Source organism: Pipistrellus hanaki, assembly GCF_964339955.1.
Source record: "Pipistrellus hanaki genome assembly, chromosome: 7".
Taxonomy (NCBI): domain Eukaryota; kingdom Metazoa; phylum Chordata; class Mammalia; order Chiroptera; family Vespertilionidae; genus Pipistrellus; species Pipistrellus hanaki.
The window spans coordinates 53942035-53967004 of record NC_140509.1 but is presented as its reverse complement, the minus strand read 5'-3'; the positions used below and the strand labels follow the sequence as shown (position 1 = coordinate 53967004).

Below are 24970 nucleotides of genomic sequence, written 5' to 3'. Positions count from 1 at the left end.
TTTTTTTTTTTTTTTTTTTTTTCCCCTCAAGCACAAGGCTGTGGAAATTCACAAATCTGGAAAACTCTATGTGGTTAGTTTTTAGGGCTGGCATCCGAGATGGCACTTACGCCTTCTCCTCGATGCCAGCCGGTACACTGTTTAACTTTCAAAGCTAATGTATTTGTTTCTCTGAAATGGATTCCTTTGATGCTTTTTGAGGCATTAAGAAATTTACACATGCAGAGTGCATTGCCTTAACAGGCGTCCACCCCATAAGTGCTATGCATCTAAAATGGCAACTGAAAAAATACGAAACAATCCCCCGTGACAGGGCGAATGAAAGGAGAGTGCCCGCCTCTGCCCCGTTGGCACCATCCCTTTGACAAGAGAGTCTGGCAAAGGCCGTGATGGGGGTGGAGGTGCGCGTTCCACGGCATGAGGTAAGTGTTCCATGCTGCAGTGTATTTTGTTCTTCAAACACCTCTGCCCCTCCGCAAGGCTTGTCTGCATGAAGGTAGGTGTAAGTGATTGAACCATGATGCCCAGGCAGCCACTCAGGCCGCAAAGGGAGTGGTGATTCATTGGAAACCAGACAGGGAGCTTATTTGCAAAGCCCTTCTGGGCAATGGCTTGTGAGTAGCCAGTGGAGTGCTTGCCCCATGCCAAGCACACTCTCTGCAGGTGAGGAAGCACGCTGGGAGCTGGGGAGGATGGGGAGCCCCAGACGTGGCCACGTCAATGCCCTGTTTGTCAGACTCTGGCCGCTCCACTCCCTTGGGCTCAACAGCGGGGCGGAAGGTTTTCCCCTGAAGGGCAACGTCCCCTGGACAGTACGAACGTGGGGAGTCCAAGGGCGGGGGAGTATCTTGCTTCCCTTTTCTTCTTTCACCCCGGGCACTCACAGGGCAGGGTACAGGACAGAAGCCTATAACCTTTTGCATTTTGCCTCTAAGGCCACCGTAGGGAGGCTAGTGCTACATTATGTAACCTCCTCAGTGATTCTGCAATAGTAGGCCCACAGCAAAAATTGCTGAAAATGAATTCTAAGTCTTAAAGAGAACTTACAATCAATTCAGCTTCCTTATAGTCACAAGGAAAACTCCAATTCCGATATGGCTTGGTGACAATAGGAGATGATCCTTCAGAGATGTAAGGCATATGTTTTCATGCTTCAGCCAAACTCTGTGGACCTCTTCTCCCAAAAAAATGCCCCTGTGCCCAGGCACATAAGACATTCTGCACAAATCTACAAGGAACTGCTAACGGCCACCCACAGTTTAGTCCATGGAGCCGGGAGACCAGCTTCAGGGAGCGGCCACGTGGGTCAGAAGTCTGGGGATCAGGGCCAGGGCTAGCGCTGCCCTTGCATGACCCTGGGAGTGAGGTCCTCTTTAACGTGTGTGCACTAAGCACGTCCTTGCCTTACCTCAGTCCCAAGCCCTGCTGAAGATGGGGAGGCATGGCTACATCTGAAAGAAATACATACCCGGTCACATAGGTCACTTCCTACTCCATCATAATCGCATTGGGAGAATAACCAAAAGCCAGATACTTGCACATGAAAAGCTGTCCTTCAATTTCCTCCTCATAAGGGGACTCAGCAGCATGGAACAAGATGTGTCTAAGGCCCATCTTGACACTGCTTACTCCAGAAATCTCTCCTCTCTGCATCTGAAATGGCCACAGCAAGCACTCTCCCAGGTTCTCGCCACTTGTGTATGCATGACCTGGCTCTCTGAATGACCTACACCTAGAGGTGGCCAGCCACTTGCATCCTGACAGGTGCCAGAACTTTAACATTAAGGTTCCTGTCAGTAATGAGCACTTCCAATAACCAACTCCTGGAACACTGAATATCTCAAGTCTGGCACAGGATTTGCCCACCCCATTGGTACTGCTTTTCTCTCTTCTGTTTTTCTTCTTCTTGCTTTAAAAGTAGGCATCCACAGTAATATTTTAAATGTAGGAACTTGATTTCCCAGGAAGCCTACTACTCTCTCAAACTTCTCAGTTGGAGAAACTAAATTGGCAAGAGTTGCATGTCACCTCTACCTTTTTGGCTTTCTTGATGCGGTGAGCCCCCTGGCCTCCTCCTGAAATAGCCCTTTCTGGGATTGTGGCTCAATGACCAGAAGAATAATGGGGCGGGGGGGGGGGAGTTGTGGAGGGAGACCAGGAACTGGAGCTGAGGAAGATAGCCTCAGATTTTCTATCTGGTTTTAGGAACACATAGGAAAACTAGGAGCCACGGAAGTGGGAAGGACTTATGGCTCCTCAGGAATGGAAAAAGTGAGGGTGAAAGGGTTATTCACTGTACACATTTTTTCCATTGGTTACTTTACTTAAAGAGACTATGTCATTTCCCTGGAAAATCGAGGAGGGGGGATATTTTCTTTTGAATATCTTCAAACATTTGCAAATGGTTACTCTAAACTCCCCAATGTACCATAAACAAGTGTAAACTGTAGAAATTCAGAAAATGTGCAAATACAAACAGTTATCCCCAAGCTCCAAGGCAAAGGCAGAGAAGGGTGTATTCCATTTATAAATGGAATTCTTTGTGGATAGAATAGTTTGGGAAATGTTTATACATTGTTTTCCTTATTATTCGGGGGGATATTTCCCCCCCCAGCTTACAGAAGCTGCAGAACTGGTATTTGAAGTCTTAAAAGTTGAAGATTAAAGAAAGTTTACAACCTTTTAAAATCTCCAACTAAACTTCATTAGTTCTGCATCTGAGGAAATATCTGCCCATTAAGATAATATGTAATCATATCAACAAACAAGAAGGCATAGAGTCAGCTAACCAGGAACAGAATAACTTCAAAATGGGGGGGGGGGGACAAAAAAAAACCTCACTATAATTTGACAAGACCTAGTACATAGGATGACTTTCTTGAAGACAACTGTGGCTACCTGGATTCAAAGATACAACTGCTTTGAATCTATCTAAAATGGAGTGGGGGGGGGGGGGAGGGGAGTAATCCAGAATGAGGGTGGTGGTATAGTGAAAAGAATAAAGAACACTGATTGAAGCTACTGACTCACCGAACTATGAGAAATACTATAACGAGTCACCAACAAGCAGGTGAAAAAGCCACTCACCTGCACCTCACCCAGCAAACTCAGGTTTGGTTTAGGTTTGTAATGCGTTCCACTCTGGCTTTGAGTCATCACCAAACAGTGTTCACTATCAGGGTGCAAAAGCCACGCGATCCTTTATTTAACAGATGCATTTCCAATCTCTACAACCACACGCACGGGCTGGGTTTCTGAAGGCAGAGAAGCAGCAGCCCAGGAAGGGTGCGAGGGCGTGATGAATGATGGCAGGTTGAGTCTGTGCTGCGAGGTGACTCGGAACGACAGAGGGCAAGAGAAAATGTGATTTAGTGGAGGAGAGGCGGTGCTTCCCCATCTTAAATCACGTGCCTTGTCACCCGCGGTAGCTGGCAAAGCCTGAGAGTCCCAGGCGTTAGAGGAAAGCTGTAATTTCTTGGGGGGGCCCATCGTAAAAAGAACTCACTACTCTCAAGGGGCTACAGGGTAATTTCATCCCCGCATCTTCTGAAATTGGCTAAAGCCAGGTTAATATTTTTGGTAACGACTCTGGTGCACACACAAGACCCTCACCTGCTTCTTTATTCAGAAACATAGATCATCCAAATAGCCACCCTATATTTCATGCTTTTATGGGCTTTTGGCCAGAGGCACTTAGGCTACTATGGACCAGAGGCACTAGTCTTGACCTGGCGGTCACTTCTCACTCCAGTCCTGGTAGTAAAATCTTTCCTCTTCCCATTTTTTCCTTTTCTGTCACTTGAATGAATGATATTAGAATGTGTTTAAAATGACAATTCCAGTGCTCCCGGGCTTTCTGAAGGCCATCACTTTTTTTTGGGTCCCACGTCTCCCCATTACTCACTGCTTTGTCACCCGGATGAAAAGACTCTGGTGGGGAAATCTGGGGCGTTTTCAATTGCGGCAGCTCTGAGAAGGCTGAGGCCATCTGTCTTCAGACAGCAGAACTTGTAGACGAAGAAGCGAGAGGAAATGGCGAATTGGCTTTAAGTACTCTGCTCTTACTGGCAAAGCCATCCATGGAAAAGGAAACCTCAAACTATGATTGCCGAGAATCCCTTCTTATACCACCCAGCAAGCCCCTCCTGGCTCTGCACTTCCCAGGCACACTCTGGCTGTCAGTTACACACACGCTCCTGTAAAGACGCTGGACCTAGGGTAGGGGTGTCGAACTCAATCAGAGAAGGGGCCAAAATCTAAAATCCAGCCTAAATCGTGAGCCGAATGGTTTACTGAACAGTCATAAACTGACAATGTCATAAACTGACAGCAGAGTGCAGTGATGACAGCGCAGTGCGGGCCACATTGCAAGGCCTGGCAGGCTGGATTTGGCCCGCGGGCCTTGTGTTTGACACATGTGACCTAGGGCAATGGTCGGCAAACTCATTAGTCAACAGAGCCAAATATCAACAGTACAATGAATGAAATTTCTTTTGAGAACCAAATTTTTAAAACAAACTTCTTCTAACACCACCTCTTCAAACTAGACTTGCCCAGGCTGTGATATTTTGTGGAAGAGCCACACTCAAGGGGTGAAAGAGCCACAGTCTGCCGACCACGGACTTAGGGGCAATGGTCTAGACACACCACATCGAGTATTATGGTCCACACCTACATTGCCCACTGTGGACTAATGGGTTGTCATTCTAAGTTTGTTGTTATGAAAACAAGAATTGGACACTGTCAAAAACAAAACAAAACAAAACAAAATAAAAAACACAAAAAACAAAACTGGACCCTGTCCAAACACTTAGAGAAGTTGGTAGGTAGGCTTGGTTTTTCTATAGGGACTTTCTCCTCAGACAACTTTGGTGGGTAAAAGAATTTTATCATGCACTGTAATAAGGGGACCCACTAGCCTCTTCTCTTTTGATGGTTTAAGGAAAATGTAGCCCTGGAGTCAGACAGGCTGGATTTGAATATCAACTCTGCTCTCTCAGTTGATGATCTTGGACAAGTTACTCAATTTCTGTCTCAGTTTCTTCATCAGTAAAATGAAGACAACAGTACTTGTTGTCAGGCTTGGGTCTGAATAAATACTATTGAAAAGCACTCAGAAGATGGCCTGGACACCACTAACGAGAGCGGCTGCTCTTCCTGCGCACTTCCCCTCCCGGGCCTCCTCCTGCCTGGGCTTTCCTTCCCACCCCCTGGAAATGCCTCCAGGGCAGCACTGCATCCTCTTCCCCCATCTCCCCAGGTCCTGGGAGGAGCTCTGCACACGTGTGGTGCTCAGTGACTGTTCATTTCCCTTCCTCTTTTCTCCATAAAGCTAATCAACCTCAACTGACTGCCAGCCTGGCGCCTGCCCTTTTGGAAAGAGGGCGCACTCTGGCTCTGGGTTTGGCAGACCTGAGTTACATATGGGTCCTCCTACTCTCGGGCTCTGATTTGGGTGGCACCTCCAGGCCTCCTCTTCCTCCGTGATAAGAGCAATGCTGCCTGTCCCACCAGGATGGGCGGGAGGATCAAAGCAGGCCACCCCTGGCTACTTTGGAGGCATAGTAGCCATGTGAGTCCCCTTCCCCTTCCTGACCTTCTGGACTCCTTATCAGAGGCTCACTTGGCTTCAGCGGAGTCCCCCGCTGAGGTCAGAGGCATGCACTCTCATCCACACCAGCAACGTGGCCCAGAGTTGAGCAGTCCACCCCCTGAGCTACTGAGCCCCAAACCAGGAAAAAGCAAAGCTGGTCAGTGACGCTTGACGCCTGTCCTGGGAATGGTGGTTGGGGACAACCGGAGGAAGAGATCCCGTGAACGGGAGCTACGAGCCACTGCTCCAACACCCTGCCAGGCAAAGGGCACCTAGAGGCTTGGGTTCCGTTGGCATAAGCATGTGAGAAAGGTTGTTTTTCATGCTCATCTTGCAAATGGAATACCGCGGTTATTGAGAAAAAAATGGTGAGTTGGGACATTCTGCCCACGTGTATACCAGCTCCAGGAAGTGGCCCGGCTTACCTGGTTATCACAGCCCTGCCAGTTTCATGACTGAACATGTATTTACCTGCCCCCCAAGCAATCTCTCCTTCCTCCCCACATCCTCCTTTCTCAATACGGTGAATTATTACAGACCATACTAAAGGTGTCATTAAGGAGACTGCTAGCGCTTCAAGTTAGGTTCAAGACTGGGCTTTACCATTCAGGAAGCGGCCTCAGGCATGGCGCTTCCATGCTGTGACTCAGTGTTGCCAGCTGTAAAATGGGAATGATGTTGGACCAAAAACACGATGACAGTGAGTGACCACACCAGCTGTATTGTAAAACATGTAAGGTAAAATCACGATTATCCATCCACTCCACTCCCTGGGGGGAGGGGGCCTCTGCCTTGCCAGAAAGGAAGGGAAGGCGCCCTGGCTGGGGGCGGAGGAGTGCCTGGTGCGCATACAAACCTTTTTTACTTATTCTGATTTCTAATTCGGAGGCACCTCCTTTTGAGCGGAGGCTCCAGGTCCTCGGGCCCAGCGCCCAGCAGGGGCGCGGGGATGATGCAGGGCGCCAGGGCCGCCTTCTCCGCGGGCTTGGGCACCGGCTGGATCACGCAGCCCGCCTTGGGCAGCATCCGCAGCGCGTACGCGTGGTCCTCGTCCGCGGGGTTGTTGAGGTTCGGGTCCGACTTGTCGCCCCCGGCCAGGGCCTCCTCTCCGGCCAGCTTCTTGGCCGCCTCGCCGTCCAGGTGGCGGTTGGAAGCGCAGTTGTTCTCCTTGACGGACTCGAGCTCGCTGAGCGCGGGCTCCTCGGGAGACAGCAGCTTCTTGGGGGGCGGCGGCGGCGGCGGCGGCGGCGGGGGCTGCTCCGGGGGCGGCTCCGCGCCCTTGGCCCCCTCGGCGGCGGCGGCGGCAGCGGCGGCGGCGGCGCGCGCGCCGTTCACGATGACGTTGCAGGCGGCGGCCGCCTCGGGGCCCGCGGGGGCGCCGGGGCCCGGGTCGCCGGCGGCGGGGGGGCTGCAGTGGCCGTCCCGGCAGCCGCCGCCGCCGCAGGTCCTGCCGCGCTCCGCGGCGCCCGGCTCGTGCTCCGCCTGGGCGTGCGCGTGCAGCGCGCGGTGGATCACGTTGTGCAGCCGCGCGCGGTGGCCCAGGGTCAGGTCGATGACGCCGTCCTGCGGGCCCTGCAGCCCGCAGCCCCCGCCGCCGCCGCCGGGGAGGCCGCCCGCGCCCGGGGGGCTGCCCGCGCGCCGCGTCAGGTCCACCACCTCGGCCCGGCCGCCCTGCTCCGCGGGCGCCAGGCTCAGGGCCCGGCCCGAGCAGCCGGGCGGCGAGTCGGCGGCCTTGGACGAGCCCTGCTGCTTGGAGTCCCGGGGCGACAGGGAGCGCCCGCCGCCGGGCTTGCCTCCCGCCGCCGCCGAGGAGTCGCCGCCGGGGCCGGGGCCGGGGGCGGGGGCGCTCGGAATGAAGTTCTCCCCGTTGCTGGAAAACCCGTTGGGGGGCTTGGAATCATTGACGTGAGGGATGGGGATGGGGATGGGGATGGGCACGGGCAGCGGCACGATCACGGGGTATGGCACGAGCAGGGTGGGGGGCGGCACCAGCGGGGCCAGCGACGGCAGCCCGAAGTTCATCATCTGGGGCACGGGCAGCGGGCCGTTGGGCATCATGCTCACGGGCGGGAAGGGGAGGCTGGGCAAGGGCGGCGCGCCTGGGGGCGGTGGCGGCGGGGGCAGCAGACCCCCCGGGGGGTTCCCGGGCATGGTCGGGGTGCTCGGCGGGTGGATGTGGGGCGACAGCATGGGCCGGTGCATGGGGCTGGACGTGGGGCCCAGGCTCCTGGGGCCGCCGGGGGGCGGGGGCCCGAGGCCCGGGAGCATGGGGTTGGACAGGGGGCTGTTGGGGTTGGAGGCGTGGTGCGGAGGCCCCCGGATGAAGGGCGGGCGGATCTGCTGCATGATCTGCTGCTCCATGAAGATGGGCAGCGGCACGGGGCCGCGGTTGGTCATGACCATGGGAGGGCTGCGGGGCGGGACGCCCAGGGGGGGCCCGATGCCGGCAGGTGGCGGGACGGAGACGGGAGGCAGGCTGGCAGGCTCGCCGCCCATGGGCATGGACTTGGGCACGGGCGTGGGGATCTTGGTGACGGAGCAGTTGGCAGTGTCGGTCGGAGAGCCGGTGGTGGAGGTGGACGCGGATGGGCCGGGGCCCTGGCCTTGGCCAGCGGCAGCCCCCGGGGACGGGGCCTTCCTCCGAGCATCTGCGAGGGGAAGATTCCAAGAGTCTGGCGTGAGCAGCTGCACTCCGGCGCCTTCTGCTTTGTTTTCCAGGGGAGGGTGCAGCGCGCCGCACAGCCCAGCTGGGAGGTTGGCCTGCGTCTCTTTGTAGAAGATGTCCATTTTGTACTGATTGAGGCATTTGGCGCTGCAGAACTGAAGCCTTCTTTCCCCGTCCCCAAAGTCCAGATATTCTTTTGTGTGTCTGATGTGCTTACACCAGTCACATACCTACAACACAGCAATAGAAAGAAAAAGTAAGAGAATAAAAAAGCAATGCCCTTGGGTAGATGGCGCTTCATGCTTCCCGTACAGGTTTCTTTCAAACTTATATCCCAATTTCTCAAACAGGCCGAAAGCGTTTCCTTCCAAAAGGGACAATTCTTTAAACGTTTGTAAAGTGATTTCTCCCTGGAAGCCAGAATTTCTTTATTAATATTAACTCTTCAGAATAACAATTATCACCATATCCTTTTTTTTTTTTTTTTTTTTAAGGGAAATTGTGTTTTTCCCTTTAAGGTGGATCGGACAAAAAAGGAATACATATACCTGCCCACACATTTTCACCTGTCAAAGACACTCATCATAAATGCAAAGTTAATAGTGTTGGAGAGAAGGATTCTCCAGAATGTTCCGTGGGCTTTGAAATAGAGAGCCCCTTAACATTCTGCTCATGCAAAGTCACTTTGCACTATTGACTGCGCTCGATAATGCAGTTGGAAAGGGTGTGCGGTGTTAACCAATAACACAAGCGCCCGGCATCATTCTGTCTGCCTTCCAAGGGGAAACTTGGAATTGGCCGTGAAGTCTGTGTGAGGTTTTGCTCTTCCCAACCTGTGATGTTGCAGCAAGCTAGAATTATTTTCTGAACTGTTTGCCCACTCTCTCTCAGTAGTCAGAATTTTTGGTGACATTTCTTGGCACGTGATCTTATTTAACAACTTTTCAAACACCAGAGACCGCTTTCCAAAGTTGTTATGGCTTTTTCCCCCCCTCTTCAAATCTACTCCTGGCAAAAGAAAGGCATCACCAAATTTATTTTAAAGTTGGGCTGCAGAACGAATTAAAGGCTGAGAGCTTTTCCCAATTGGAAATCACTAGACATCAAAGTTCAAAAAATAGTCATTCTCGGCTTCAGAACCCATTACTTTGGAGAAATTATTGTGATTTCATTAACACATTAATTTTGCAACACCATCAGCTCTCACAGATGGTGAAGGCATGATCTACAATTCAAATATGACTCTTGTTTGCACAAATGTCTTCCCTTCATATGGCATTTTAAACAAGAATTAATATGAGTAATCTTGCCATAGCTATAAACAGATAAACAGATGTCAAAATTTTCAATAGTTCTTTCAGTGCCTTACTTTTTTGACTGAACATTACACACACACAATTTTTTTCCTTTCTCTTGTTCTTTATTTTTTTAAATTATTTTTGAGCACCCAATCAATCCACACAGCAGCAGCAGCATTCTGCAATGCAGTGCAATGGTGAGTCCACTGAATTGAGTCTCTCCTCACTAAAGCCCTGGTTCCAATATTGTTCTAAATCGGACCCTGCTTTTGTTGAGGAAGATCTCTGCTGATCCCTTGTTATTGTTTTTTTTTTTAACTATGATAAATTAATAGCATTAAAAGATAATAAATTTCAATAATGATTGGTCACATCAACAATGCAAAAACAACATATGCCGAGCATTTGATTATTCATCTCATTTAACTCTCAGCTTTCCTTGACTGTAAACAGTGGTGGCATGCCAGTGTGTGATTGTGGGTGCACACACTCACCATAGATGTGGGTATGTAAGTGGAAATTCACTCTTTTTCCTCCTACTTCCCCCTCCACTGATATCTGCAGGTAATATACTTCACAGTGTGAGGCTGAATAAGAAATACTTATTGGCACAAATTAGTTTTTCTGTTTGGCCTCATATTGAGTTACTCTTTCAAAATACTTGTTGCCAAAAACAAATAATTTCAATGTTAATATACTCCCAGTGTTTCAGTTTTCTCCAGAATTAAGGGAACTTTTTTTAAAATCATAGTTGAGATGTCTAGTTTACACATAAATACACAATTGCCTCTGATGAGAAACACACAATCTGGCAGACTCTCAAAATTATCATCTAGAAGATTAAATAAGATACAGTGGAAACTTTACACATGTAAGTTATTTTTAAGATCTGATATTTTTATAAAGTTAATGTGTAATGATATGACATCTGAATTCCAATAGGAAATAAAGCCAGCTTTAGGCATCCGTCATTAAAAGCCTACAGTACCAATTTATAAGCTTGAAGTGAAGGATCACATATGACTTCTTTAATCATGACTAAAAAATATCATCAATGAATTAAACTAATTGAAATTATATGCCAAAATTTCTGACTTATTTCTTTTGGATCTTCTTTTTTAACCATAAGGGGAAAGAGTTTTCTGAAATCCTTAATTGGTTCTTAAATTGCCAGATTGGATTATTTGTCTGCAGAGGATTCCTCCGTTTCCTCAAGCCAAATAAATATTTTCAAGTGGAGGCACAGAAAATCATCTAAATATAACTTAAATGTTCTCCCATCATTTCCTTTACTTTCAATAATTCATCGATGAGTAAGAATTGCTCATACATCTACCCCAAATATCAAAGAGGTAGTCTCCACTATAACACGATTTACTACAGACATCAAATTTCCAAGCAAAATTCTGTTTCATCAAACTTTCCAGTTAACAAAAAAGCCTAACACTTAGCTGCTTGATTTTCTGCAACATCACAAAGCATGTAGGTAATACCATCTCGTTTTGGGTAATGTGAGTGTGAATGTGTGTGTGTATCCTTATTACATTTCCATTTAGAACACCGATCTAAAAATACAAAAAAAAAAAGCCATCTTTCTGAGGAAGCAAAAAATTATTAGAGAAAAAAAAAGTCACTTAAGAAATAATGAATCAAGTCTCTAACAGGACACATCATTTAAGATGAGGTCAATGAATTTATGGCACAAATGGCTATATCATGTGAGGCAATAAAACGCAGTACCATCATTCATTCGACATCTAACTAATGGCACACTTCTAGTAATTAAAGATTTCATCATAAGAGCCTGAGCTGATTACTTAAGATGTGGTAGTTAGGTGGAAATACTGTAGATCTCTCTCTTTAATAAAATAACATTTATATATCCATGGGATACACAGCATGTCTGTCAAGAACTAGGGTTGTCTGAATTGTGGTGTTACGAGGTATCCTTCCCTCCTTTTTCCACACACGGCTTTTTTTTAAAAAAAAAACAAACAAAAAAACGTTGTAAGGCATTTTTTCCTCATTATGTCAAGAAGTACCAAAAACCTTTCAGATATTTTAAGAGATAAAGATTAAGAAGTGCAGAGCTCCACTCCCTGGGCTCTGGGATGGTTTCCGCTAATTCCACGCCGGCTTTGTTTCTGTTGGAATGTGGCCGCTTCGGTTCCACTCTCTCCCTAACAGGTCCCAGATTGGACAGAGCTCAGGCTGACGCTGTTTAACGATGGCAATCTGGGGACCGAACAATCAGCTCATGCAAGGCCACTGAGCGAGACAGCTGAAATGCTTCGGATCACAGATACATAATGTATCACCAGGACGACAAAAAGATCACAAAGGAGATAAACAAATGGGTATTCCATTCAACCCCGTAACAGCAGTCCTCACAAAGATTACATTCACCTTCCTGGGATGTGTCCAATTCTAAACAACAGAATGAACATTTCCTCTAGTCCATTTAGACTATTTATATTTTGGTGGCTGGCTGCCAGGGCAGTACTTATAAGCTCAGTGGCCTGATGGATTCACTCCTTTCCTGTGAAATAAATGTGTGGCAACCTACACCGCTAAACGGCTCCAAAGACACCGCCTCAGCAGAAATATCACTTGCTCTCAATACAAGGAAACTGAAAGGCAGGACTTCTGGTTCCTATAACTCTTTCCATCTTGTATTTCCCCTGGAAAGAAAGAAAGCTATTCATGTTATTTTTATACACACGTCCGAAGTCAAAGCCAAGGTATGCCATAAGGTTACCCACATGGGCACAATATACACATTCTGCTGGCTGGAGAGAAGATTTGGGTGGCTGGGGGAGGGGGCCAGGGTTCCTAATTAGCACATTAATCAGCTGTCAGCTGTGAGAGTGAAGTTCATTCTTTAATGGAACCCAGCACTGTCTTCGGAGTGGTAATCTGGCATCAGGCACTGTTTCATTAAGAAACCCCTTTGCTGACATCTTTCTTACCTCGGCAAAGACATTTTCAGCAATGGAACAGTAAGAAGACATTAATAATCCTTTGGATGCCATCAACAATTTAAAAAAACAAAACAAAACAAAACCTTCACATACTCCTGACTTTCCACAAATATGCCTTGAAGGATTTGAGCCCACAGCTGTAGTCACCTTACGTAAGTTGAGGGCCTCAAGACTGATCCCACCTGAACACTTGCTTCTAATTTGACTCTCGAGTCCCATGGTCCCACCATCAACTGTTCCTTTGCATTTAGACTCTACCTCCATCGGGGCACTGGGGAGGCAAAGGATGCTGTGGAAATCACGTGGGATTTGGAATCAGAAGATGTGGGTTTGACCCCACCGTTTATTTACTAGCAGTGAAATCTTATGGAGACCTCAGCATCAGTTGCTTCCTCTGATTGGAGCTAATAGTGGTAACAGGTACTGCTTGTGTGTCAGGCATTTGCAGTGCGCTCTTTCAGTCCTTAGCCTGTTTCCCTCATGGTTGCTGATGTCCCAGGAACATCCCACATGTTTAAGTTCATTTTAATTTAATGGAAGGGTGTCTCTATGGCAGTGTGAGGAGGAAAAGGCAAATCTTCACCCACAGCTTTCCTATGAGCCTGCTCTGTTTTAAGACAGAATGGTGCATGCTTCTCTCTGGGCAAGTACACGCGGCACCTGGCAGACACAGCCTCCCACCCCACCTCTAGGAAACGGTCCCAGAGATAACAGAGGGGCTGTCTGCAGTGACAAGGAACCACATCCAGCTGCCTGAGCACGCTCTATGCAACTCCTGCTGAGCCACCTTCTTTTTCCAAAGCCAGTCAATCTCTAATTCAGGCAAAGGCTGATAAAACAGCACGGCTGCTTGGGAATGAGTGTGAGAACCATTAAAATGAATAATTCCTCTTAGGCTCAACTGCTGTTTGAATAGTGGAAGCCATAAACTGTGCTACTCATGTTTTATTAAAAAGTAGAGCTGATGAGCGATCCGCTTGACTCATTGCATGGCGGAGCCACTGGATCTGTCACACACCTAGAAGACAGGATGACCCAAGCCCCGGATGGCAGAATGCGGAGGAGGAGGAGCCTCCATGAGGGGAGAGGGTACATCCAAAACCTGATGGGGGACAAAGCCCACCATCCCAAGTTTCCTTGCAAAACTGGATTAGAGAGTGTAGGAAGGAAAAAGATGGCCTAACTATAGATACGCGAAGCCATGCAGAAATCAGGAGAGGGATTTAGGACCACCAGGGTTATTGTCATTTTTTTAAGAAGATTAAAAAAAAAAAAAGCAAATTCATGGAGAATTTTATTTGCAAAATAAGTTTTCTGCTGATTTATTAGATTCCAACATGATGATGTTTGCTACATCGTTCTTTTTAAGGGTCTTATTTGTGTCTTTCTCTTTTTTATTTTTGCTTTTTAGTTTGTGAGTCTCTCTTTTTCTCTCCTCTCTCCTCAAATGGGAATGGGGACTCCAGGAGAGGCTAATGAGCACCTTTGTAAGACCTGAAAAATCTCATAAGAAAACTGCCCTGTAGGAACCTTATATTGTGCCTCACGTTCTGCTTATAAGTTTTGAGCTGGATTTCAGAAATCTTGGCCCCGGTTGGCAGGGCAGGTCCTCCCCTCTCTCATGGGCCGTGCAAAGGCAGAGCAGAGATGGACTTGGTGTTTTTGGATCTCAGAGAGCACTGACAAACGGCTCGTTACTGACCCAAGTTTCTGTTTCCACAGCCAAAGCAAACATGGAATCCTGGCCTCTATTCAGTGACCACGGGCCCATCCTCACAGCCAAATATGATTCAGAAGGTGATTTTTTCCTTTGGTTTGACGTATTAGGTTGCCTAAGAACATTAGCATATCATCACAAAACTCTCTGCTTTAAGCTGGACAAAGACGACTTACCGCTTCCTAGCACAAGTTATCCAGATGGAAAGTGAAAAAACTCAAACATTGGAAAATCTGGTCTACCTGGTGCCAAATATCAGCCTCTCTGTTTTCCAATTATTTGGCCCTGAGAGGACACAGAAACAGTCCAAGACATCTCAGAGCAATGACATCCAGGCCTGGAGGTACCTCAGAGGTCATCCAGTCCAGCGGTCACCAGCTGGTGGTCCATGGACCATGGAGGTCCGTGAGGTCCGAAAGGTTGGCGACCGCTGGTTTAAGGAAACCTTTGGAGCAGCGCTCACCAACCGGATTCCAGTCCACTCCTTCAGCCTCCAGCTCCTGGTGGGCCAGGCGCTTAATCACTCTGAGCCTCAGGTGCTCAGCTGTGATGTGAAATCACCAACAGTGACAGCACTGCCGGGAAACAGGTGCGGACGAAATAACCAGCGGGTGGTCGCAGACATAGACAGCATGCTATGCAAAAGCAGAGCGCGGCACCCTCCCCATCTCCCATTGCCATGCCCCGTGACTCGATTTTCTCTCTTTTTTGTTTTCTTTCTTAATCAATTCCAGATACTGTAACTATGACCTGCTCTGGTGATCTGCCATCACATAATCTAACTTATTCATTCCTAAATGAATGTTTACTGAGGACCCACCATGTGTCAGGCACTGGGCAAGGATATGCGTTAAAAGTAAGAAACATCACCTGGATTCATACAGCTTATTTTTTTTCCTTTTTATTTAACCATCTGCACATTTTTTTGTTTTGTTCTTATTTAATCATCTTTGCTTCAAAGGGAAGCTTGGGGAAAAAAGTGAGCTTCTATTTGTAATGTTTTTCACTTATTAAAAAATGAGTGCTGAGATGCGCTCAGAGAGGCACTGGCCTGGGACCCAGTGCAGGAAAGACTCGGAATCTGTCTATTGACAGTCATGAGAGAAATCTGCACACACCTCCTGCCCCCGGAAGTACTCCACAGTCCCCATCAACAGACTTGTCCGAAAGGTGAAAATTCAACTACGTTTTTAACTAAAAATAGTCAATATTTTACTCTCTCAATATTGAACCCCCCCTTTGTTCTTCTAATCCAACACTGTGACTCTGTTTTTCAAATGCACACCTGAATATTTTTTTTCCAGATTTGTAGTTACCATGTTTATTGTAACTCTGCTTGTTTTCAAAATATATGTTTGGATTTCTTTTCAAATGTACCTTTGATCTCATTTACCGCTACTCTCTCTGTTTCGTAAATGCATACCTGAGAGGTTGACGTTCCATTATTTGTGACTAGAAGAGTCTTTCTCTACCTGACAAAGTTGAGGGGAGGGACCATGGGTTGTACTTGAGTAGAAAGGGAGACCTGTCAAATTGACTCATTAAAAGTGAAGTGTGCCCGTTACCTGGCTTCTACCTGCAGTTGTTCACCCTGTTCATTTCTTCTTTCACGAGACTTAGTAGAAAATGTCAAAAATCGTACTTCAAAACCCGCAGCTTTAGTTAAACAACACAGCTAGTCATGTATCAATGATGGGAATTTTGGGAAGGACTGTAGTGATTCTCTGCGACACCTGAAGCCGTCTTTTTCCCCTTGGGGTTTTACTGCATCTGCCTCCCAGCCTCCTCACCTGCCGTGGCATCGGCGATGGGCAGCACCCCTGAAATGACGTAATACTAACTAAAGTGGTGGGTGTGCAGGTGGGCCGGGTCCAGGGCACTGCTGGGCAGCATTAACAGCCTCTCCGCTCCCTTTCCACTGCTTCTCGAAAGCTTGCGGCTGCTCCTGGGGACCTCTCATTCACTTACCAACCACATCCATATGGATTGCAGGGAATCTACCAGGCACCTGGCTAAGGGCTTTGGTTGCAATGCCTCCTTCAGTCCTCTTTTATCAGCCTCTTGCATACTTCTCTGCTCCCTGGATGAACCAGCTTCTTCCTGTGGATGGCCAGGACTGACCCACTTTCGCCCATCTCTGACCAGTCCTCAGATCTCTCTGGCTCACTCCATCGAAAATTATGGCTTTTATGGTAGTGCCTAATGGGAGTCCCAATTTGATTTGTTAATAAATTATACTAGTAACACTAGCCAGCGCTATTTAAACACTGGTAACCATGCTGAGCATGTCATATGGATTACTTCATGAATAGCCACAAGTACCTCATCATAGAGATAACTGGGGTTTAGATAGGTTAGACAACTTGCCCAAGATTACCTACACAGACAATCAATGGCAGATGCAGACTCTGACTTAGACCTGTCTGGCTTTCAAAGCTGATACTACCCCCACGATCTCAAGGATTTTTTTTTTATTTGCATTTTACTTTAAAACTATAGGATTAAAATGTTTGACTAACATTTGCTAATAACTTTATTTCGAGATTCCAGAATCAAAGGCAAGCACAACCTATCACCTTCAGCGAGCTTGGGTTTCCATTCACACGTAGATGGTCTTCAGGGGGGATTCATTCTTCCTATGACAGGGAGAACCATCCAGTCCATCCACAGAGTGACTCACGCCATGGTGGTCTTTCTCCTGTCTTCTCTGGCGGGCTCTGAAGTGGGTCACCCTACAAATGCAATGCCCTGTGCAGCCTATGTTGTTGCCAGACAGCTTTGATTATTAGAAAATTTAGCCACTCCACATCCCTGCCACTTCCACCCACTGACAGTAGTTCTGTTCACCAAGGTCTCCCAGCATGGGGCCACTCCTCTTCCAAATCTCAGCCTTTCAAATACTTAAAAAAGAGCCATCACAGTTTCCCCGGATTGCTGTTTTTAAACATTTCCAGTTCCTTGGTTCTAATGCCACTTTTTCAAAATAGACTCGCCCAGGCCGAAAACTGACTTCTGTGCATGGGCCACGAAGTTTCAATCGCACCTGCACGTGGTATTTTGTGGAAGAGTTACACTCAAGGAGCCAAAGAGTCGCATGTGGCTCGCGAGCCTCGGTTTGCCGACCACTGCCCTAGGGGACAAGTTCCCAGGGCCCTCCTGTCCTGGCTGTCCCGTGCCTTTTACCCAGGCATGTGCTTCACCTTGGTAACGCCCCTCCTGAAGGGGGCAGCCCAGAGTGGAACGCAGCAGCCTGACAGGCACAGAGTGAGGGCACTCCCCACTCCCTCACACAGAACACCACCCCCCCCCCCATTCATGCCACCCAAGAAAGGATGTAATTTTTAACAGTCATATCCTGCTGGTAGGTTTTGCTTTTAAAAAAAACAAACAAACATATTTTATTGATTTTCCACAGAGAGTAAGGGAGAGGGACAGAGAGCTAGAAACGTCGATAAGAGAGAAACATTGACCAGCTGCCTCTTGCACACCCCACACTGGGGATGTGCCCACAACCAATGTACATACCCTTGACCGGAATTGAACCTGGGACCTTTCAGTCCGCAGACCGACGCTCTATCACTGAGCCAAACCAGTTTCGGCGGTCTTTGCTTTTTAAAAACAAAGATATACTATCTGTCATGGACCACGCCGGAAGCTTTCACTTAAGTTACCTCTGCTAATTCTTACAACAAACTTGTATAGGAGCTATTGCTTTCCCATGTTCCTGGAAAATGATCATGTGGTTTCCCTAAACTCTGTAGGGGTGTTGAACTCAATCAGAGAAGGGGCCAAAATCTAAAATCCAGCCTAAATCGCGGGCCGAATGGTTTACTGAACAGTCATAAACTGACAATGTCATAAACTGACAGCGGAGTGCAGTGATGACAGCATGGTGCGGGCCACATTGCAAGGCCTGGCCGGCCGGATTTGGCCCGCGGGCCTTGTGTTTGACACATGTGCTCTAGAGCCTACCAATATATACAAGGATATATCTTCCTGAATTGTACTCACCTACTAAGCAGTTGGTGGGGCCAGTTGTTTCATATTCTGGTCTCTCTCGGCATTACTTCCCCTCCAAGTCTCAGTGGTGTCACTGAGATTGTTTTCATCTCTTTATGCCCACAGTGCAGGGTCACCTGGCCCTTCCCTCTCCCTGCATTGTTAGGGGAATGCCAAAAGCCATTCATTTATTCCTGCTCCTGACCTTGCTTACTCTTGAGGAAGGACTGGCCCCATCTTCAATACACTTCTCTCCCTGGCTCGTACCTGCTGTTTCACTGTGTCTAGTTCTACAAGTTTACTGAACAGCTTTTGCCTCTCTTCCGCACCTCATAACTTAAAGTTTTCTTGATTAGAACCTTAAATCTCTACATACATCCTTTCGGATTGTCAATTGATGCCCAGGCTTTGGCTCTTTTCTTGGGATGAAGCATGGTTCGGTGAGGAAAGAGGTGGGCTCGGGAGCAGAAACCCAAGTCTTGCCTCCCCTGCACCCTGGGGTCCTGTTTCTGCGCCCCCAGAACCTCTGCTAATCTCAAGATCTATTGTGATGATAAAAACAAATAGTGAAGCCGAAACCAGTTTGACTCAATGGATAGAGCGTCGGCTTGGGGACTGAAGGGTCCCAGGTTCGATTCCGGTCAAGGGCATGTACCTTGGTTGCAGGCACATCCCCAGTAGGGGGTGTGCAAGAGGCAGCTGATGGATGACTCTCTCTCATCGATGTTTCTAACTCTCTATCTCTCTCCCTCTCTGTACAAAATCAATAAAATATATTTAAAAAACAAAAACAAATAGTGAAAATGGAAGCCCTCTGAAAAACACAAAGTGTCATGTAAATATAGATATTTTAATTTTACTATTATAAATACATAAAAATAATATATATATATATATATATATATATATATATATATATATATATATATTTAAACCAGCCAACTGGTCCACCTACACTCTACTCTTATTTACCCATTATTCTTCTATTAAATCTCAGTTATAAAAAAACAAAGAGAAATTCCACTACTAGGAATTTTCCTATGATGTGTACTTCCAAGTAAAAAAGCATACCACAAAAATAAAACCCAAATCAACAAAACCTTGGACCCCAAACTCTCCACTGGGTTCTTAATGGCTGGTGGAGTGTTTGACAGCAACGTAATTGCAATAATGAGGAGGCTTGCAGGCCAGGTTGTGGTCTTAAGCTCATGGGTGTTTTAGCCCTAGGCTCAGCTTCAGGCCAGCACCAGTCACCCAGGCCAGAATCACCAATGGAATCCTTCATGCTCAGTTGTGAGCAAATGTGACATTTATGGCATCTGGTGCACAATACCGCACATTTAAATGCGCCCTCTCCCCACCCCCCCACCCCCCACCCCCCCACCCCCAGTGCTGGGGTCACAAATTTTGGGAAATGAAATAATTTAGTTGCCTATTGTCTTGTCTTTTTCATTAATTAAAACTTGTGTGAGGTGCCCACTTGGTGATACTTTCTTAAGTATCTAGCAGGGGGAGATGCTGGACTACTTCTGATTTTGGACCTACATCCTGGTTCCTTTGTTTCTGAAAAGCTTCCTGAATGTTTGTGAACTGCTGGTTTGCCTGGTTCTCTCCCATCTTTGTTCTATGAATTTAGTCATCCTGCTGCAATAAATACCTGGTTGAAAGCCTACAGTCCACTAATGCTAGATTCTCCACTGAGCATCCCTCTTACAACTCCATCCTCATAGCAAAGCCTGGGTCAGCCCAGCCCAATCTCCCCATCCAGGCTGAATGTCTGAAGTGCTAAATGGTGTGAAGCGAGACAACCTGTATATATTTAAAGACACCTGTTACGTATATAACTCCTTTCTTCTGGTAAATTCAAATAGCTCAAAAGATGTGATCACAATACCACTCACCAAAAGTCTGTAAAAAGACAGCCAGATAACATACCTTATTTTAGAGATAAGTAAATTCAGACTAGCAACAATTATATATCGATTCTCAGTATTTGGGTAAAAGGCCCCATCACATAGCCTTTGTGAAACTAACCTTATCATTATGTGTTCTATTCTGAAGAAGGAAACACATGGGGAAGTATACTTTCCACCTGGCCGACTATATCACTGGGTGAGAAGAGAAATGTGTGACAGAAGAGCCTAATCAAACAGCCTGTGCGTGGGCCTGAGCTCCAGTAAGACACGAAGGAAAGGCGTGGTTGGTGGGTGATGTAAACAGGTGAGGGGGGCTCTCTTCTAGTGCCCAGTATCTAAGAGTGAAATAACAGGCATGTGGAGCAGATTCCGCTTTACCAAGGCATGCCCTTGGTCCAGACTGGCATGTGCAGAAGTGCAAGGGACAGAAAAGGGGAGAAAGAGGAGGAGGAAAGTAATTGTGTACAACTACCTTTGTATCCACACAGAACCCTTCAGATGCTGCGAGAATGCCCTGGCCACTGCCCCTCTGCTCCCCTGGCCATGGCTGCCTGGACCCTAAGACATCTCAAGACGTTGGTGTGGCTCTGCCTAACGGGGCACAGAGCAATTTAACAAACCCATAGCAGTTTCTTCTTCTTTTTTAAAAATATATTTTATTGATTTTTTTTTTTTTTTTTACAGAGAGGAAGAGAGAGGGATAGAAAGGTAGAAACATCGATGAGAGAATCATCGATCAGCTGCCTCTTGCACACTCCCTACTAGAGATGTGCCTGCAACAAAGGTGCATGCCCTGGACCGGAATCGAACCTGGGATCTTTCAGTCCGCAGGCCGATGCTCTATCCACTGAGCCAAACCGGTTTCGGCACCAGTTTCTTCTTTGGGGAGTTGGGAATCAAGGTAACTCCAAGAGACTAAGTCACGGTGAGGATACTGGTCGTGGAATGAAGCCAGAGGACCACAGAGGGCAGGGAGTAAGCAGAAGCCATGGCGTAGCAGAGGTCATCAGGCAGAGTGGGGAGAAGGGCCTGAAGGGACCGGAGTAGAAGTCAAATGGCAGGGAGTTTCAAATCCTGACAAGGGCAGGTGCTAAAGCAGGGAGCAATGCTGCCTACTCCTGGGGGCAATAGGAGAGTCGGCTGCCTGGTAGTTAGCGCCGCGGGACCCTCTCTGCAGCCAGAACAGTCACTACATGATGATGGGCAGCAAAGGCTATTCCATGATGCGCATTCCCTTCGGCCTTATACCGTCTCCATAAATTTAGGAAAGCCAAGGATCTAACCCAGCTTTACACCCTTTCTCCGCTTTAATTCTCACCGAGACCCTTCCAGGTATTGCTCTCTATTGAGAGGTGAGGAAAATCTAGGAAGGTGCAGTGACTTCACAGTCCTGCATAACCCCCCATACTTCCTCCCTGCGGTTAAAAGCCCCTGGGGACACATTCCTACTGTGCACCCTGCTACTGGAGTGGGGTGCCCAGGGCTGGGGCGGGCCATTGGACACCCCAGGGCTGGGAGCAGTGTGTTCTGCAGGTTCAGAAGCAGGAAGTGGACACCAGGACAGGCGTCTCACATACACCTCTCCACACCAGCACTGCTTCTGCAGGTCACCCCAGAGAGGAAATGTGGCCGGGACATCAGGGCTTGCCCACTGCTAACCCACTGCACTGCCCCTGCTCAGGGACGGCGCCTGCCCAGCTCTCTATCGCCGACAGGGTGTTCTGGAGAACACTTGTCCCACAAGGTTCTGCCCCCGAGAAAAGGACTCATGGGCCCATGCGCTTAGGAAAGGCGGCCTGGCCTGTTCCTTTAGGAGATTCTCAAGGTGCGTCGCCACGTTCTGAGAAGCCCTGCGGAAAAGAAGCCTGTTTAACGGCATTAACCCAGCGCTTCCTCAGCTTTCCAAATACAGAGCCCCCTCTTCTCATGGGATCCTGTAGAAACACATTTTGGAAAATGTTACTTTAATGATCTGGATGAGAACGTAGGCCTGGGTCCCACGGAACTTTTTTTGTTAATCCTGTTTGTTTTTTGTTTATCCTCACCTGAGGATATTTTTCCCATTGATTTTTAGAGAGATTGGAAATGGGAGAGAGAGAGAGAGAGAAAGAGAGAGAGACCTATGCAAGAGAGACATGTCGATTGGTTACCTACTGTACATACCTGGACTGGGCCGGGCATCCATCCTGTAACCCAGGTACATGCCCTTGACTGGGAATGGAACCTGCGACCGTAGAGTACGCAGGCTGATGCACTAACCCAGTATTCGGCAAACTCCTTGGTCCACAGAGCCAAATATCAACAGTACAACAATTGAAATTTCTTTTGAGAGCCACATTGTTTAAACTTAAACTTCTTCTAACACCACTTCTTCAAAATAGACTCGCCGAGGCCGTGGTATTTTGTGGAAGAGCCACACTCAGGGGGACAAAGAGCCGCATGTGGCTCGAGAGCAGCAGTTTGCCGACCAAGGCACTAACCACTGAGCACACCACCAGGGCTCCCATGGAGCTCCAACACCTCAGCACACAGTCTTGCACACGATAAGGGTTCCACATGCAGCTTGCTGGTTGTGGACCGAATTGTAGGGAAGGTGGAGGTGGTTCAGTTTACTCCTCTGCATCTCAGTAGGCTCTGTCCTGCCAGGAATCAAGGTTACTCATCCCCTCGCAGCACTTTCCTCAGCCCTGCAGCTCCCCCCTCACCTCTCATCAGCTTCCTGTGCTCACCCAGCCCCAGACCCTATTACATTTCATCCTGTGGTTTCAGCTTCTGCAGTCACTACAAACTCAATTTCTGTCCTCTCGGTTCCAGTTACCCTACACAGCCCGGCAGCATGTCATAAATACCGCTACCTAGTGTGTGACCTTCCAAATCCCGGAGCCCGCCGAGAGCATCTTAGGTCACACCGCGGCATTTTCTGCATTACAGACGCGTCCGTGAGCATCTCACCAGGAACGAGCCACCACACGGAGGGGCAAACTCTTAACGCACAACCAGTGGCATATCCATCGTTTTATATTCACACACACAGGACTCTCCTTATCTGCCATGCTGCATAAAAACATAAGTTCAAGAGACGCTACCTCAACCAGGCTTGCTGGCACACTGATTCTGAAATAGATTCAGTTGGTTTTTGTGGGTTTATTCGGCTCCGAGTCACACCAATCATTTCATCTCTTCCTTTGGCCGTTCTCTGCCACAGGCCTCTGGGCAAATTCACCCTTATCGAGAGTGAGCGAGGGACACGGGTGTCTGACAGGGCCAGGAGAACTGTGGTCTCAAAGGAAAACCAGTGATTAGGTATCCCTGGACCGAGTAAGTCCTTCTAATCAGACACCTGCGTCCTGTAACACATACTGGGCGGCCTCGATAAACTCAGCGGCAGCATGGATATCCCAATACTGTGATTTCTACCAGGTAACCCAACCCTCCCAAGTCCCACCACTTGGAAGTAACTCAAATTCTTTTCTAAGTCCTGCTAACAATATACAGTCACTTTACCCATCAACCTGACTAAAAAAAAGAGTTGCAACAATTGTCTAATGAGAAAGCATAACACGACCTAAGCGGCCCGTATCCATGCTGCCAGAGGGTTTAAGAGGACGTGGGCTGGACGCTGGGATGGTCACCCTGAGCCGTGGGCATGAGCAGGCTTGCGGGCTAATTGAGCTTTTTGCTCCGCACTAGTGAGATGTAAGTGTGGATTCAAATTCCATTACGGGCTTTTAATAATTAAACGTTACACGTTTGGAACCTCATTCTCCTGTATTACTTTTTAAATATTAATCTATTTGCATCAGCTGGACTTCCTGCAGCTTGACATGCAGTAAACGGGAGTCACACTGAGACAGGCAACTGTGCTGGGAGCGGAAGACACGTCTGCTGCTGTTCAGTGACAGCAAGTGCGACGCTAACCCAGCCCTACACCAAAACCACCCCACCTCTTCTCACCACACACAGGCCTGGTTGTCACACCGACGTCTTAAATGAGCAAGACTCCAAGTCCATCTGCGTCGGAGAGTGTCACGGTGCCCCTGGAGATCTCCCGGGGGGGGGGGGGGGGGGAGCGCAGCCCTCTTCAGAAGCAGGGGTAGGAAATGGATGAGGGGGGCCTGTGAGCAGTTCCTTGGATGTTACCTCACACTGGGATGAGACTCCAGCATAAAATTTCAAAAGCAGGAGCGCACACAGAAACCTCATTAGGAGCTCTCCCTGCCTTCCCCAGTGCCCTCGAGCCAGTACACTTCTCCTCTGGTGCCCAGCAGCCACCCTCCTGGGCGAAAGCTGCTGCTTTGCTCTGTCCTTCCCTCCTCTCCTTTCATCATCCCTGTCAGCCGCTCCCGTGCCTCTCTCTGTGGCTGAGAGTCTAACTCAGCTGTCCTCTCTCGGCTCAAACACAGGACCCCTGAGGACAGAGAGAGTCCTCCCCAAAAGTCTGAATGCCATGAGGTCCGACTTCAATGGACCTGAGATCCTGAGCCAGGCAGGACAGGCTAGGACCGTGTAAATGCAAGGGCGGGAGCACGGAGGCCGCAGTGTCACTGCGCTGGAGATGGTGGCCCCACTGCTACTGCCGTCGGAGGAATCGTGAGACCCCTGTGCGCTGGGCATCTCAATGGGCCTCTCCCAACAGTTTCCAATTTGGTTTCTATTTAAGACAAAGCTAGCAGCACAGACCAGCCATCGTCTGTTTTAAAGAGTAAAACACCATTTTACTCAATAAAAAAAAAGATGTAGGTGTCAAAGTGGAAAATTACACGGGCACTACCCTTGTAATATAATAGAAAAAGAGTGCCCA

General features: G+C 48.1%; 1 protein-coding gene across 6 annotated transcripts in view; it reads right to left on the bottom strand.

The window, feature by feature from the left end:
- SOBP (sine oculis binding protein homolog) overlaps positions 1 to 24970 on the bottom strand; it is a 158804-nt gene that overhangs the window by 13980 nt on the left and 119854 nt on the right. For 2 of the 6 annotated variants that reach the window (XM_084890531.1, XM_084890529.1), the window contains one exon: positions 6446 to 8488. In XM_084890531.1, the coding sequence (XP_084746657.1) occupies positions 6455 to 8488 (2034 nt within the window). In that variant the 3' untranslated portion in view covers positions 6446 to 6454. Of the gene's footprint in view, positions 1 to 3188; positions 4214 to 4422; positions 8489 to 24970 lie in introns of those variants that run through there. The other 4 variants (XR_014795575.1, XR_014795574.1, XR_014795576.1 and 1 more) reach the window with 4 other exon arrangements.